Source organism: Oncorhynchus keta, chromosome 7, assembly GCF_023373465.1.
Source record: "Oncorhynchus keta strain PuntledgeMale-10-30-2019 chromosome 7, Oket_V2, whole genome shotgun sequence".
NCBI classification, from domain to species: Eukaryota; Metazoa; Chordata; class Actinopteri; order Salmoniformes; family Salmonidae; genus Oncorhynchus; species Oncorhynchus keta.
The window spans coordinates 42,308,414-42,325,578 of NC_068427.1; the positions used below are offsets into that span (position 1 = coordinate 42,308,414).

General features: G+C 43.6%; 1 protein-coding gene across 6 annotated transcripts in view; it reads right to left on the reverse strand.

Moving 5' to 3' along the window:
* LOC118386386 (methyl-CpG-binding domain protein 5-like) overlaps window positions 1-17,165 on the reverse strand; it is a 43,722-nt gene that overhangs the window by 10,310 nt on the left and 16,247 nt on the right. For all 6 annotated transcript variants that reach the window (XR_004826202.2, XR_008140088.1, XR_008140087.1 and 3 more), the window contains exons 3-5: window positions 4,495-4,597; window positions 4,117-4,297; window positions 1,149-3,320 (exon numbers count right to left, since the gene is read on the reverse strand). Coding sequence is in view for 1 of the 6 variants with exons in the window: in XM_035774112.2 (XP_035630005.1) it covers window positions 1,149-3,320; window positions 4,117-4,297; window positions 4,495-4,597 (2,456 nt within the window). In the remaining 5 variants the exon portion in view is untranslated. The remainder of the gene's footprint in view (window positions 1-1,148; window positions 3,321-4,116; window positions 4,298-4,494; window positions 4,598-17,165) is intronic.

A 17,165-nucleotide genomic window follows, 5' to 3' on the forward strand; every position in this document is an offset into this window, starting at 1 on the left:
ACAAAGGCGTCAACAAAATGAGATTGAACTGAATGAAAAGGACAAAGAGTTATGCAAAAAATAATATAAAATAGTTGTTTTTTTGTGATCATTGTAATAAAGTAGGCTAATGTACACTAGGTTAAAAAAGTTTGGGGTCACTTAGAAAAGTCCTGTTTTTTTTGTAAATTAAAATAACATAAAATTGATCATAAATACAGGGTAGACATTATTAGTGTTGTAAATTACTACTGTAGCTGGAAACGGCAGATTTTTTAATTCAATATCTTCATAGGTATAGAGGCCCATTATCACTCCTGTGTTCCAAAGGCACGTTGTGTTAGCGAATCAAAGTTTATCATTTTAAAAGGCTAACTGATCATTAGAAAACCCTTTTGCAATTATGTTATCACAGCTAAAAACTGTTGTCCTAATTAAATAAGCAATAAAACTGGCCTTCTTTAAACTAGTTGAGTATCTGGTGTATCAGCATTTGTGGGTTCGATAACAGGCTCAAAATGGCAAGAAACAAAGAACTTTCTCCTGAAACTTGTCAGTCTATTCTTGTTCTGAGAAATGAAGGCTATTCCATGTGAGAAATTGCCAAGAACCTGAAGATCTCGTACAATGCTGTATCCTACTCCCTTCACAGAACAGCGCAAACAGGCTCTAACCAGAATATAAAAGAGGAGTGGGAGGCCCCGGTGCACAACTGAGCAGAAGGACAAGTACATTAGTGTCTAGTTTGAGAAACAGACGCCTCACAAGTCTTCAACTGGCAGCTTCATTAAATAGTACCCGCAAAACACCAATCTGCTGTTTCCAGCTACAATAGTCATTTACAACATTAACAATGTCTACACTGTATTTCTGATCAATTTGATGTTATTTTAATGGACAAAAAACATGCTTTTCTTTCAAAAACAAGGACATTTCTAAGTGACACCAAACTTTTGAACGGTATTGTATATCGAATTATTTGCAACACTAGAACAAAAACTATACCAGTTCTCCATAAGGGCGCACAATAAATTACTGTCCTTCGCTTAACCACAAAAACGTGTAGGTAGAAACTATTGACTTAAAACATCATATAAATCTATGATTTTGCTACACACTTAGGATAAGAGGACAAAAAAAGTCAACAAAATCAAGAAACAGCTGCTTACCTGATTTAGAGAGTGCTTGGACACCGCCATTGGACAACATGGGAGGCAATCCTGCCCTGCCTCTGAAGTGGGGGTTGCCTTGCACCTGGGATGGTTTCTGATAATGTCCAAACTGCTGCTGCTGGTGAGAGTTTGGGTTGTCCTGCATTGACCCCATGGCTGCATGTTGTCTACCACCGTAACCCAGCACCCCAACGTTCCCAGCTAAGGCGGGATCCTGCATTACGTTCATTGGCCCGTTAAACTGCTCCGTGTTTAGAGCTTGGCCTGAAATCTGACCTTCGTTGTTCATGTTCTGGAAGAAAGGGACCAACGCTCTGCCCTGGAGCTGAGGCCCCCGCAAGCTCTGCTGTAAAGCTGACATATGAGGCAAAGCTTCCTCCAAGAAGGGAGATTTGCTGGATCGGGCTGGGCTGTGGCCCACGTGGCTTGGCCCATTATGGACACTCTGGTGGCTCATGGACTGGAGTAGCTGGGCCATGGAGGTGTTTGGGGGCAGGCTACCCTGCTGAAACATTCTCCTCAAAGGCTCTGGAAAGCTAGCCGAACTTGATCCTGAGCCACCCATTGGATGTTTGAGCACGTCGAAAGCCCTGTCATTGTTGACGCCACCACCGCTGACATCATTGGACAGTTTCCGCTTGCGATTCGCCTCCCTCTGCTGAGCCATACCCATAAGTTTGTCTCTTAATGCTGCTCTTCCGGTTTGAACCTCGCTCGCCAACGGCCCAGGATTAGGTAGATATCGCTGGTTTAAAGTGCTGTGTCCATCTAGGTTCCCACCTCTGCCTCCACCAACCAGTCCTGGGTGTCCCAAACCGCTGCCACTGTGAGCCTCTGTGCCTGCAGCCGCTGCGCTGTCGGGATGTTTGTTTTGATTCACTAGCTGTGCTTTGGCTGCGGCTGACAGAAGACTGCTGGCTGGGAAGGAAGCAGGATTCTGCTGATCTAGCATCTTGTTAAGGGGCATTCCTACCGAATGATTCCTTTGAAGGACACTATCAGAACCAGGAGCTGGAGGGCACATGGAGTTGGAATGCCTGCTTAGACTACTTTTCATCCCCCCTGGCAGGTAGTTGGGGTTATCGTTCAAGTGATGGAGTTTGTCCATCTTATATGAACTTGGCGGCATTGCAGGTCGAGGGGACCCCAAGGAGGCCCGAGGGGACCGGGGAAGTGGCTTTGAACCCCCACAAGGAACCTGGAGCCCCGTGGGGTGAGCGAAGCTCCCATGTTCAGAAGATCCGGAGGAGCAACGTGAACGGTGGGGTGACTCCTCCATCCTGGTAAGGACAGGCCCAGCCATATGTACCGGGGACACAATAGGCGAGGACGAGACAGATGAAGGGGTAGGGTGGTGCTGGACCCTCTGGCCATGCCCAACATGTCCAGACTTCCCAGTTGGTAAAGGCAGGTTGCTGGGCAAAGGGACACTGGTAGGGGGGATGTTTACATTCATTGGTGGTACCTGAGAATGGGCACTGTGTTGGAGGCCAGATACATTTGACACTAAGGGACCCTGGCTTGGAGCCTTGCTTGGAATGGGGTCCAGGATACCAAGAGGGTCCATCTCAGAGGAGGGAGGGAGCTGAGACAGGGACAAGTGCGACTGTGGGTGTGGATGGCATGCAGGCTGAAGCTTATGTTGAAAGTTGTTGTGGGGGAAGCTGTAGAAGGGCTTCTGCATATTGGGGCTTTTGGCATTGACAGGTACATTAGTCCTTCCTGCTATGGCACACGAAGGCTGGGTGGCCGAAGGCGAGCCGTGGAGCAGAACACTAGGTGGTGAGAGAGGTGTAAAACGATCCCCGTTCATAAGGGCAGTGCCTGGGCTGCAAGCTCCATGAAAACCAAGCATGTTGGGCTCAGGACTCCCCAGAAGTTCAGTCCTTGGGGAGGGAGTCCCATCACCATAATGCTGCGAGCCACATGAGGTGGAGGAGGAGGGGCTGAGCAGGACACTGTGGCGGATACGATAGGGAGACCGTTGTTGGCTACAGCGATCACTTCCCCCCAGTCTTGTCCTGCTGTAACCAGAGTACGGATCTCTCTGAGGAGAACCCAGTTCATGGTTATAGTACCGTTGACCAGGTATTGTCATCTTGTTGGGTGGACCATCATACATATTGTTCTTTATTGCTGGATGACTCATAGGACCCACCGTCGCCGAACCTACAAAGCAGAGTAATATTGTTCATATTAGTAATCTCAGTTAGTAGTCATCTTAGTTTTGTCACGTTGATATTACAGATCAAAATTGAGATGATTCTGAGTGACTCACTCAGCATTTTGCATTCTGAACTTGCAACTACACAAACTGTGCTTAATTGACAACAGACACCTTCTATTTACAGCAAACAGTTAGATAACAGCAGATAAGCAGACTGAACATTATGGAAATATAATCTGGCTGATATGTGTATGCATGTTCAGACAGTGTCACATTTTTGCTTCTCTTTTATAACACAATGCTGACAGGGCACAATGCAGCACAGCAGCTATAAAAAAAATGCTGCACGGAACAGAGCATTTCTGACAGAGCTGATCTCAATCTGTCATAAAGATATTGTCTTTCATTTTAATTTCTCCATGGCATATGGAAAATCGGAACAAAACTTACTGAGAATGCACAGATGCTCACGTCATCATATCTAGTGACACCCCACTGGAGGGTAAAAGCAATTGAATGGCAATCAAATGCTGTAAGATATTGAACTTCATTATCAACCAATAAGCTATATGAATGGTTGGATTGTTATAATATAAATAATAATAATAATAATAACAACCATTTAGCAGATGCTTTTATCCAAAGTGACTTAGACATGCGTGCATACATTTCACGTATTGCAGGCCCCGGGAATCAAACCCACTATCGTGGCATTGCAAGAGTCATGCTTTACCAACTGAGCTACAGAGGATCAGGGGGCAAGCTTGCCTCTCAAATTGAGAAACAACTTCCACATACCAGTGCCACTACCGTGACTAGCCAGAGCCAGCGAGGGGTGCAGTGACTCCATGTTCCTGTGCAGTGTCGCCGTGGCAATGATCTTCCTCTTGTGGATACACAGCTTGGTGAAATCGGCATCGGCTCGTGCATCCTCAGCCATCCTATGCTTGACCGCCGCCCCGGGGTCAAAGCTGAATATCTGAGGCGGGGAGATGTTAGCATGTGTAAGTGGCTACTCCTATAACATACGTGTCACCTCTCTTCTCCAACCCTGGCTACAGTTAGAAGTGTGTTAGTGTTCAGTAGCATGCGCAGAGTGTTTTCCCTTGAACTTTATGACCCAGCTACCAGGAGTGGCCCCATCACACACCCACAAACATCTCCTGGCTGGCTCACCTTGTGAATGGTGAGAGGACACTCCAGGCCACACTTGCAGGTGCCATCAGTCAGCAGGTAGCTCTTCACCTGCTCCAGACAGGCTAACACAGAGCCACTGGGACTGGAAAGTGGAAGAAGAGAAGTTGTGTGACTGACCAACGTTAACGGCATACAGTAGCTACATAAAGACAGTCTGCATCAGAAATTGCCCCCTATTCCCTAAAGTGGTTCTGGTCAAAAGTAGTGCACTATACAGGGAATAGGGTACCATATGGGACACATCCATACACACTCAATTATATCAAAATGGCCTGGATAAAGTAAATCAGGCACAGCAAAAGAAGCAAAGCTCACAAAATATGGGAGGGCCACATTGCCATGACAACGGCTCACCTCACAATGACAAGAGTGTCATCAGCTTAAAAGGCTTGTTTCCGGAGAATTTTATTTATTTATTTTTTTACAAGCGTCACACCAAAAAAAAAAAGATCTTAATGAAAGTAAGGGAGTGAAAAGTGGCTGACGCATGGAGAATTATGGTGCCATAAAACACAGATCCCGACAGCGTTTCACAGTTTTTCAGAGGACACAATTTTCTCTGTATAATACAGTCACTGTTCTCAAACATGCTTCCCCTCAAGGCCATGTAGCCCAGATCTGCCCACCAGAAAGGGCAGATGAAGAGGGAGGGAGGGTGGCAATATTGGATTCTGGAAGGTGTTATGCTCGACTGGCCCTGGTATTGAAACGCTTCTCTTCACTACAGCTCATGGACAGACAATATTGATAATAACCATCATGTCAAAGAAAATTTGGAGTCACGCAATGTGGTGTATAGTCCTCCCCACTTCGACTCAGGAAACCACACAGTTTATTAGACTACAGATAGAACAAGTTATTAATAACTTCTTATGGATAGGGGGCAGCATTTTCACATTTGGATGAAAAGCGTGCCCAGAGTAAACTGCCTCCTACTCAGTCCCAGATGCTAATATATGCATATTATTAGTAGTATTAGAAAACACTCTGACATTTCTAAAACGGTTTGAATGATGTGAGTACAAAATAACTCATATTGCAGGCAAAAGCCGGAGAAAAAAATCCAACCAGGGCGTGGGAAATCTGAGGTTTGTAGGTTTTCAACTCAGCCCCTATTGAATATACAGTGGGATATGGGTCATCTTGCACTTCCTAAGGCTTCCACTAGCAGTTTTTAGAAAGTTTTTTCAGGCTTCTACTGTGAGGGGGGCTGAATGAGAGGTGAATGAGTCAGAGGTCTGCCTGCAGCCTCAGTCTCGTGATGCGTGGTCATGAGAAAGTTACCTCTCGTTCCATTGCTTTTCTACAGACATAGGAATTCTCTTGGTTGGGACATCATTGAACATTTATGATAAGAACATCCTAAAGATTGATTCTATACATCGTTTGATTTGTTTCTACGGCCAGACATTTCCGCTGGACTTGCCCGCGCCTCGTGAGTTTCGATTTGTTTACTAAACGCCCTAACAAAAAGGAGGAATTTGGACATAAATTATGGACTTTATGGTACAAATCAAACATTTATTGTGGAACTGGGATTGCTAGTAGTGCATTCTGACGAAGATCAAAGGTACATTAATATTTATAATATTATTTCTGACTTATGTTGACTCCAACATAGCAGATATATTCTTGGGTTGTGTATGTCCTCTGAGCGCCGTACTCAGATTATTGCATGGTTTGCTTTTTCCGTAAAGTTTTTTTAAATCTGACACAGCGGTTGCATTAAGGAGAAGTACATCTTTAAATCTGTAAATAACACTTGTATCTTTTATTAATGTTTATTATGAGTATTTCTGTGATTTGTTGTGGCCCTGTGCAAATTCACAGGATGTTTTGTAGGCAAAGCTAAATGTAAACTGAGGTTTTTGGATATAAATATGAACTTGATCGAACAAAACATACATGTATTGTGTAACATGTTGTCCCGGGAGTGTCATCGGATGAAGAATATCAAAGGTTAGTGATTCATTTTATCAATATTTCTGCTTTTTGTGACTCCTCTCTTTGCTTGGAAAATCGCTGTATGCTTTCTGAGACTAGTTGCTGACCTAACATAATGATATGTTCTGCTTTCGCGGAAAAGCTTTTTTGAAATCGGACACTGTGGTTGGATTAACGAGAATTGTATCTTTAAAATGGTGCCTAATACTTGTATGTTTGAGAAAATTGAATTATTAGATTTCTGTTGATTGAATTTGGCAGAACCCCAATCCTAGACAGGTTAACTTCACTGGGTGGTGAAAGTGCATGGTGATGAGCTTGATGTTGCTTTCCAATAAATATTGGGGGTCTTATTCTGGTGACATGATCATCGATGCTTGGCTGCCATTTGACAAATAAAAAATATTCTCGCTCTTCCATCATCTCATCATGTAGACTAGTCTACCCGCACTGTATCATCAAGCTGTTGGCTCAAGCGTAGGTGCCCAGACCAGAGCAGGCAGATACAATTAGGGTTGCAAAGGGTCAGAAGCTTCCCTGTACATTTCCGGAATTTTCCCAGAATTTTTCATGGGAAGTTAAGCCCGGGAATTGGGGAATTTTTCTGAAATTCATTTAAAAAAAACTTAACTTATAACAGTGAACCTTTTGTGGGATACACATAAGGCAATTCTAGGTCTTGGTTAGACTATTCCCAATTCAATGGAATTGCAACCCTCTGCATGCACAGTGCATTCTTCCATCACATGTGCAGTGTACTCTTCCATCACATGTACAGCTGATTCTCAAGATCTTTCACACTAATGAGATGCTATTGAGCTCACACTACTAAACTGTCTGAGCCAAGTTTTGATTGCAATACTGGGTGTGGTGAATATATTTTATACGACCAACGTGTTTTTTTGTTAACTAGAAAATAGTTGCCTACAGCAAAGTGTGTTTAAATCATGTCTAACTTGCTAACAATTTCTGCTAGTTAGTTACCATGTGGGTTTTAGCTGGCTTGAGCCTGCTAACTAAGGAGTGTTAATTCACATTTTTCCATACATGTCTCATTTTAAAACATTTATCTTACAAAGGAGTTGTTTAACTGCTTAATTATTTATCTGTACATGGAATTGTATTTGTTGTTTTTTTAGATTCATTTTTTCCTAATCTTTACAGAAAAAACACCATCTGATGTGGAGACATTTCACTGCAGCTAATGTAGAAGGAAAAGCTGTGTACATTTGCAAATACTGTGCCAAATCATATGTGAAGAATGCAACAAAGATGCAGAATCATCTGGCCAAGTGCATAAAGTTCCCTCAGCGTTCACAACAAGCAACCTCTGACAAAAGTCCCTCTACTTCTATTCGAGGTGAAAATTATGAATCAGAGACCTCATCGATAGCAACAGTCCATGGTCCTCCTGGAATCAGAAGTTTATATTACTCAATTGATGAATGTCTTGCTCGAGCTATGTATGCAACTGGTTCACCTCAGATGCTCACAGAGAATGTGTATTGGAAGAGATTTCCGAATGTTCTTCACCCAGCATACACCCCTCCAACCAGACATGCTTTATCTACTCATTTGCTGGATGCCGAGTTCAGAGTTCAAGTGAAGGTCAAGCAAATCATAGAGAAAGCAGACTATTGCAATCATCTCTGATGGGTAGTCGAATGTTCATGGGGAAAGAATAATGAACTACATCTCCACCCCTCAACCTGATTTCTACAAGAGCACAAACAAGGGACAACAGGCACACCGGTCTCTACATTGCAGATAAGCTGAAGGCAGCCATCAATGACCTTGGACCACAGAAGGTATTTGCACTGGTGACAGACAATGCTGCAAACATGAAAGTTGCTTGGTCTAAAGTGGAGGAGTCCTATCCACACATCACACCCATTGGCTGCGCTGGTCATGCATTGAATCTGCTCATCAAGGACATCATAGCAGTGAAAAGCAGCAATCTACCTCACCAAGCAAAGTGAGAAGAATAAGAGCACCACATTGAAGCTGCCCAGCAACACCTGTTGGGGTGATGTTGTCATGTTTGACAGTCTCCTGGAGGGAAAGGAGTCTCTCCAAGAAATGTCCATATTAGTCTTCCGATATGGCCAGTCCCATCAAGATGATCCTCCTGGATAATGTATTTTTGGAGAGAGTGGTAAACAGCCTGAAAGTCAAACCTATAGCAGTAACCATTGCACGGACAAAGGGAGACAATGCCATACTGCCCGATGTATACTCTGCTTGCAGATGTAAGATAAGAAATCAGTACTGCCCTGCCCACTTCACTGTTGCTCTAAGCAGAGGAAACGGCAGTTCTCAAATACATCAAAACGCGTGAAGACTTCTGCCTGAAGCCCATACACGCCGCAGCATACATGTTAGACCCCAAGTATACTGGCAAGAGCATCCTGTTTGGTGCAAGGCCTATGGTGTCATCGCTATCATGTCTCACCACCTTGACCTGGATGAGGGCAAGGTTCTTGGCAGTCTGGCGAAGTACACTTCCAAGCAAGGGCTTTGGGATGGAGATGCAATATGGCAGTCGTTCCAAAATATCTCATCAGCCACCTGGTAGAAGGGACTTTGTGGATCCTCAGAGCGCAACTGTTCCTTGTTTGGGAACACACACACAGCAAAGCACGCAACAGTCGTGACAAATACAAGGTTTGAAAAATTGGTGGCCATCCGGGCAAATTTGAGGCTTTTTGAGCCTGACAACGAGCCATCCTCAACAAGGTTGGAAAGTGACAGTGAAGATGAGGCCTCAGTCTGATGTTCAAGAGGTGGACATTGAGGAGTTCCAGGGAGAATACAAAAAACATTCATTTGCATATTTTCCAACAGAAGCTTTCCACCTCTGAATATTCTCCAAAACGTAGATACAATTGCTATTTAACGCAAAAGTTTTGACATCCCACTTTGGTTCTAAAATCACCATCACCCACTAACTAACTTGTTTCAAGGTCATGCGCACAAGTACAGTGAAATGCCTATCTCGTTAGCTCTACGCCCAAGAATACAGTAGTAAACAGGTAAAACAAAAATAATAAAGTTTACATTTACATTTGAGTAATTTAGCAGACGCTCTTCTACAGAGCGACAGAGTAGTCCGTGCATACATTTTCATACTGGTCCCCTGTGGAAATAGAACCCAAAACACTGCCATTGCTCAACCAACTGAGCTACACAGGGAAATAAGCAAGCATACTATATACAGGGTTGGTCCGTTCCAGTACCATATTCACAATGTGCAGGGATACTGGAGTGATAGATATATACACAAAACCATGTGGACACCCCTTCAAATCAAATTAATTTATAAAGCCCTTCTTACATCAGCTGATATCTCAAAGTGCTGTACAGAAACCCAGCCTAAAACCCCAAACAGCAAGCAATGCAAGTGTAGAAGCAATAAGTGGATTAGGATATTTCAGCCACACCCGTTGCTGACAGGTGTATACAATCAAGCACACAGCCATGCAATCTCCATAGACAACATTGGCAGTAGAATGGCCTTACTGAAGAGCTGTGACTCAACGTAGCACCGTCATAGGATGCCACCTTACCAACCAGTCAGTTAGTCAAATTTCTGCCCTGCTTGAGCTGCCCCAGTCAACTGTAAGTGCTTTTACTGTGAAGTGGAAACGTCTAGGAGCAACAAAGAAGTGAAGTGATAGGCCACACATCCTCACAAAACAAGTGCTTAAGCGCATAGAGAGTAAATACCATCTGTCCTCGGTTGCAACACCCACTACAGAGTTCCAAACTGCCCCTGGAAGCAACGTCAGCACAAGAACGGTTTGTCGAGAACTTCATGAAATGGGTTTCCATGGCCGAGCCACCGCGCACAAGCGTAAGATCACCATGCACAATGCCAAGCATCGGCTGGATTTGGTGTAAAGATCGCCGTCATTGGACTCTGGATTGATGAATCACCCTACCCCATTTGGCAGTCCTACGGACTAATCTGCATTTGGAGGATGCCAGGAGAGCACTACCTGCTCAAATGCATAGTGCCAAATGTAAAGTTTGGTGGAGGAGGAATAATGGTCTGGGACTGTTTTTCATGGTGCAGGCTAGGCCCCTTAGTTCCAGTGAAAGCTTACCGCTACAGCATACAAGACATTCTAGATGACTCTGTGCTTCCAACTTTGTGGCAACATTTTGGAGAAGGTCCTTTCCTGTTTCAGCATGACAATGCCCCTGTCCACAAAGCGAGGTCCATACAGAAAGTGTATCTTGAGATGGGTGTGAAAGAACTTGACTGGCCTGCACACAGAACCCTGACCTCAACCCCATAGAACACCTTTGGGATTACATTGTTGGTCCTGACATCAGAGTGCGCAGCGGAACACTGTATACTGGAAACCACTCTGTTATTTTAACTAAAACATAACCAATCTTTGTTAAACATAAATACCAAAATAGTTTTTTCATGGATTCTTAAAGTCGGCTTGAAAGAGCCGCTAACCAAGCTAAGCTGCTAACGTTAGCCATCAAGCTAACGAAGTTAGTCCCAGATGAGTTTTCCAATGGAGACCTCTCTGAAAAAGTAAATGAATGGTTCCAGCGCTGTAGGAGCTGTATTCACAACGCTTTGTTCGGGTAAAACTGGATCACTCAGAGTTCCATTGCAGCAAAGATTATAAGCTTGAGGTGGCTTCTTTAATCACGCAGGTAGCCAGTCAATGTAAGAAACTGGGGAAAATGCAGAGTGGAATGTTTACCTTTTCTCCACCGGTGGCTTGACGCCGTTTGTGCATGTTGGATGAATCTCCGTCTTGTTGTTTATCATTATCCGACTGGCTGGTGTTGCCCGGAGTTCGTTCGCCAGGGGAGCCATCTCTGCCTCTCCTCCCCCATCTGATAGAGTCGAAGGAGCACAGCAAGAGGAGCATGGCAATCAAAGATCGTCACGTCACGGGCCGCGGAAGCCAAAAACATCTACAAAAACGTCTACATTCCCAAAGAGAGGTCCGGAGCGGATACAAATATTGAATAGTTTCGCCGCGCTGTAGCCTGATCTTCCTACACCTTCGTCGCTGGGGGTACCCGTGTCAGCAGCCGCTGTGCCTACTCCTACGATTTAGAAGTCGACGTTGGCAACCTTTCATCCCTACTCTGGATCAAGCGGGGCGTCTCCATCTGTCTGGAGGCCTGCACCATCCTGTGAAAAGTGGGAGTGGGCAGATTTCCTTGTCCTTCTTGCCAGCTGTGATTTTGGGCAGCTCCAAGGTAAGAAATGTGACTGTTCCTCATGCAAAAACAGTGTCCTATCCCAGAGCTCGAGTAAATTACAATACTAAGCTGCTCCTGAACGTACTACGCCAGGACATTGATTCTATGGTAGTTTTGGTGGGTGTTAATGACATTATGAAGGGCAGCTCTGAACAGTTGAAACAGGATTTCAAAGAGCTGATTGACTATCTGCTAGACACTAATAAAAGACCCATCATATCTGGCCCTGTGGCCTCTCTGAATCATGGCATTGAACACTTTAGCAGGATTCTTTCTCTTCACAACTGGCTATGTGCAGCTCAATGGGTATAACTTTTGTTGACAATTTCAATACCTTTTGGGAACAAAACACATTTTATAAGGAGGATGGGATCCACCCAAATTATTTGGGTTTGAGACAATGACTTCAATGCCCCAGCCCAGTTAATCCCTACCATTGTGTCGCTGAGTCATCATAATGCTTTAGCAAATGTACATTATACCAGGGGCATAGGTAGACAATGTAAGTAACCTGATTTATGTCCCCCTAACTGCCCTGAATGCCTCTGCTGATCCTACAGCTATTGTATACAGCAATCACGTGTCTATGAATCAGATTTATGTTGTTAGCAATGAGTCGGTATGCCCTAGTTGGATGTCCACTGCACTGTGTGCAGCTCACCCTGCACGAACATAAATAACATGAGAATATCTACTTCTGCTAAGCTTCCCAGTAGAGCTAAGAAAACAAGCAAGCATCCCAGAAAATTGGTCAAAATATCCCACGTTAACATATGTAGGTTAACCTCTTGAAGCTAGGGGGCACTATTTTTATGTTTGGGAAAATAACGTTCCCAAAGTAAACAGCCTTTTTCTCATTACCAGATGCTAGAATATGCATATAATTTACATATTAGGATAGAAAACACTAAAGTTTTCAAAACTGTAAAAATATTGTCTGTGGGTATAACAGAACTGATATTGCAGGCGAAAGCCTGAGGACAATCCAATCAGGAAGAGCCTCTTATTTTGAAACGTCTGTGTTCCTATGCGTGCCTGTCCTCCATTTAAAGGGATATCAAACAGATCCCTTTTTCTATCACTTCCTCAAGGTGTCAACAGTCTTTAGACATAGTTTCAGGCTTTTATTTTGAAAAATGAGAAAGATAACATCGCGTCATTGTATGGCCGGGTGCCAGCAGCGTTTTACTTTGCGCAACAGAGTTTGGGCAGCCATTGCCTTTCTCTCTCCTACTGAAAGACAGTTGCGGTTGATATATTATCAATGATATATTTTAAAAACAACGTGAGGATTGATTATTAAAAAAAACGTTTGACATGTTTCTGTGGACATTACAGATACTATTTGGAATGTCTGCATTGTCGAGACCGCTCTTTCCTGTGGATTTCTGAAAATAACGTGCCAAACAAACAGAGGTATTTTGGATATAAAAATAATCTTTATGGAACAAAATGAACATTTATTGTGTAACTGGGAGTCTCGTGAGTGAAAACATCTGAAGATCAAAGGTAAATGATTAATTTGATTGCTTTTCTAAATTCGTTACCAAGCTACTTGATGCTAGGTGTTCATAATGTTTTGTAGAGCGATCGATAAACTTACACAAACGCTTGGATTGCTTTCGCTGTAAAGCACATTTTCAAAATCTGACATGACAGGTGGATTAACAAAAGGCTAAGCTGTGTTTTGTAATATTGCAATTCTGATTTCATGAATATAAATATTTTTAGTAATATTATTTGAATGTGGCGCTATGCTATTCAGCGGTTGTTGATGACAATTATCTCGCTAAAGGGATGGGTAGCATCAAGAAGTTACACTATAGTTTTGGCAAGTCAGTTAGGACATCTACTTTTTGCAAAGACTAAGTTGACTGTGTCTTTAAACAGCTTGGAAAATTCCAGAAAATTATGTCATGGCTTTAGAAGCTTCTGATAGGCTAATTGATATAATTTGAGTCAATTGAAGGTGCGCCTGTGGATGTATTTCAAGGCCTACCTTCAAAATCAGTTCCTCTTTGCTTGACATCAACAGAAAATCAAAAGAAATCAGCCAAGACCTCAAAAGAAATTATACACCTCCACAAGTCTGGTTCATCCTTGGGAGCAATTTCCAAACGCCTGAAGGTACCACGTTCATCTGTACAAACAATAGTAGGCAAGTATAAACACCATGGGACCACGCAGCGGTCATAACGCTCAGGAAGGAGACGCGTTCTGTCTTCTAGAGATGAACGTACTTTGGTGAGAAAAGTGCAAATCAATCCCAGAACAACAGCAAAGGACCTTGTGAAGATGCTGGAGGAAACGGGTACAAAAGTATCTATATCCACAGTAAAACAAGTCCTATATCGACATAACCTGAAAGGCTGCTCAGCAAGGAAGAAGCCACTGCTCCAAAACCGCCATAAAAAAGCCAAACTACGGTTTGCAACTGCACATGGGGACAAAGATGGTACTTTTTGGAGAAATGTCCTCTGGTCTGATGAAACAAAAATAGAACTGTTTGGCCATAATGGCCATCGTTATGTTTGGAGGACAAAGGGGAGGCTTGCAAGCCGAAGAACACCATCCCAACCGTGAGGCACGGGGGTGGCAGCATCATGTTGTGGGGATGCTTTACTGCAGGATGGACTGGTGCACTTCATAAAATAGATGGCATTATGAGGCAGGAAAATTATGTGGATATATTGAAACAACATCTCAAGACATCAGTCAGGAAGTTAAAGCTTGGTCGCAAATGGGTCTTCCAAATGGACAATGACCCCAAGCATACTTCCAAAGTTGTGGCAAAATGGCTTAAGGACAGCAAAGTTAAGGTATTGGAGTGGCCATCACAAAGCCCTGACCTCAATCCCATAGAAAATGTGTGGGAAGAACTGAAAAAGTGTGCGCGAGCAAGGAGGCCAACAAACCTGACTCAGTGACACCAGCTCTGTCAGGAGGAATGGGCCCAAATTCACCCAAATTATTGTGGGAAGCTTGTGGAAGGCTACCCAAGTTAAACAATTTAAAGGCAATGCTACCAAATACTAATTGAGTGTATGTAAACTTGTGACCCACTGGGAATGTGATGAAATAAATTATTATTATTATGACATTTCACATTCTTATAATAAAGTGGTGATCCTAACTGACCTAAGACAGGGAATTTTTACTAGGATTAAATGTCAGGAATTGTGAAAAACTGAGTTTATTAAATGTATTTGGCTAAGGTGTATGTAAACCTCCGACTTCAACTGTACATGTTTCAAGCAGACCACCATAGTCCCTGTGCCCAAGGAAGCGAAGGTAACCTGCCTATATCATTACAGACCCATAGAACTCACGTCGGTAGCCATGACGTGCTTTGAAACAGGGCTGTAGTGGAGCGGGTCGAGAGTTTCAAATTCCTTGATGTCCACATCACCAACGAACTATCATGGTCCAAACACACCAAGACAGTCGTGAAGAGGGCACGACAAGATTATTCCCTCTCGGGACACTGAAAAGATTTTGCATGGGTCCTCAGATCCTCAAAAGGTTTTACAGCTGCACCATTGAGAGCATCCTGACCGGTTGCATCACCGCCTGGTATGGCAACTGCTCGGCATCTGACCGTAAGGCGCTACAGAGGGTAGTGTGTATGGCCCAGTACATCACTGGGGCCAAGCTTCCTGCCATCCAGGACCTATATAATAGGCGGTGTCAGAGGAAAGCCCAGAGACTCCAGTCACCCAAGTCAAAGACTTCCTCTGCTCCCGCACGGCAAGCAGTACCAGAGCCCCCAAATCTAGGACCAAAAGGCTCCTTAACAGCTTCTACCCCACCAAGCCATAAGACTGCTGAACAATTAATCAAATAGCCACCGGACTATTACAGTGACCCCCCCTCTCCATTTGTTTTGTACACTGTTGCATAGATAATAAACAGTGAGTAGCATAGTCACTTCACCCCCCAACATGTACAAATTACCTCAACTAACCTGTACCCCCGCACACTGACACAGTACCAATACCCCCTGTATATAGCCTCGTTAATGTTATTTTTATTAGATTTTTTACTTTATTTGCTAAATATTTGTCTTAGCTCTTCTTGAACTGCACTGTTGTAGGTCAAAGGTGGACTTCTTGTCCTTTCCTCAGCAGTAGCCTCAGGGTTGTGATCGGCAGCCCTGTGCGCTAGCTTAGCGCCATCCTCAGTGTTAATCCAGGGCTTTTGATTTAGGAAGCAGAACATCTGCACCTTGGGGACAATGTCGCTGATGCATTTCCTAATGAAGCCAATAACGGAGGTGGTTTGCTCGATGTGATCGGCGGACTCTCAAAACATATTCCAATTTGCGCTAGCAAAGCAGTCCTGTAGCAAAATATCGGAGTCTGGTGAGCTTCTGCTTGTAAACAGTAAGCAGGAGTACAGAGTCATGATCTGATTCGCCAAATGGTGAATGGGGGAGGGCCTTGTATGCACGCCTGTGGGTAGAATAGTAGTGGTCTAGGAATGTATCACCCCTCGTTAGAAAGGAGACGTGTTGATGGAAGTTGGGCATCGCGTGTCTTAACGTGGAATTAAAAATCACCAGCAACCAGAAAAACAGCATCCACATACAAGTTTTCCTGCTTGTTTATAGCCTGTACAGTTTGTTAAGTACCAGCTTGCTGTGTGTGTGTGTGTGTGTGTGTGTGTGTGTGTGTGTGTGTGTGTGTGTGTGTGTGTGTGTGTGTGTGTGTGTGTGTGTGTGTGTGTGTGTGTGTAAACTAGTTTGTTAAGTGCCAGCTTGCTGTGTGTGTGTGTGTGTGTGTGTGTGTGTGTGTGTGTGTGTGTGTGTGTGTAAACTAGTTTGCCAGCTTAACATACCCAACATACCCAATGAACATATAAGACAACTTTGGATTTCACCCCATCTCCAAATCATATGGTTTTGACTTGTTTTCAAGTTTTACAGAGTGAACTTCTCCTCTCACTTCAGCCATGCAGCACGCCCAACAAAGGTGATTGCTGTCCTCGTTATAAAATTATCACCTTTTTCCTGTATATCGAAAAATGACCATATAGACATTTATTAAAGCCTGAACCTGAACAATCAAAATAAATCGTATTGTAGGTCCCATTCAGCAGGTAGCCTACAGCAAGATGAGTGTTGTCTCCGGTAACTTCCTATTATTCCTGTAAAACACTATTTTCAATAGTGCATAATTACACAGGCTTTATTAGTTGAGTGACAACCTAATATTGCGCAAGCAATTTTAGCATTTGAATGCTGAAGATGCCCGAAGAATAGACGTGCAAGATTAGGAACATGCCGTCTGTCTTGCGAAGCTGGGCACATTGTGTAGTTTGTTTAAGGCTACTGATATTCCCTGGGGTTGTTCGGCATGCATAATGACTTGTTTATCAAATGACTGTCAACACAGTTACAGTTCGACACTGAAGGGAAGGACGCATCAGTTGTGACAAAATATGAGGTCTTTTTGGAAGGTAGAAAGTAC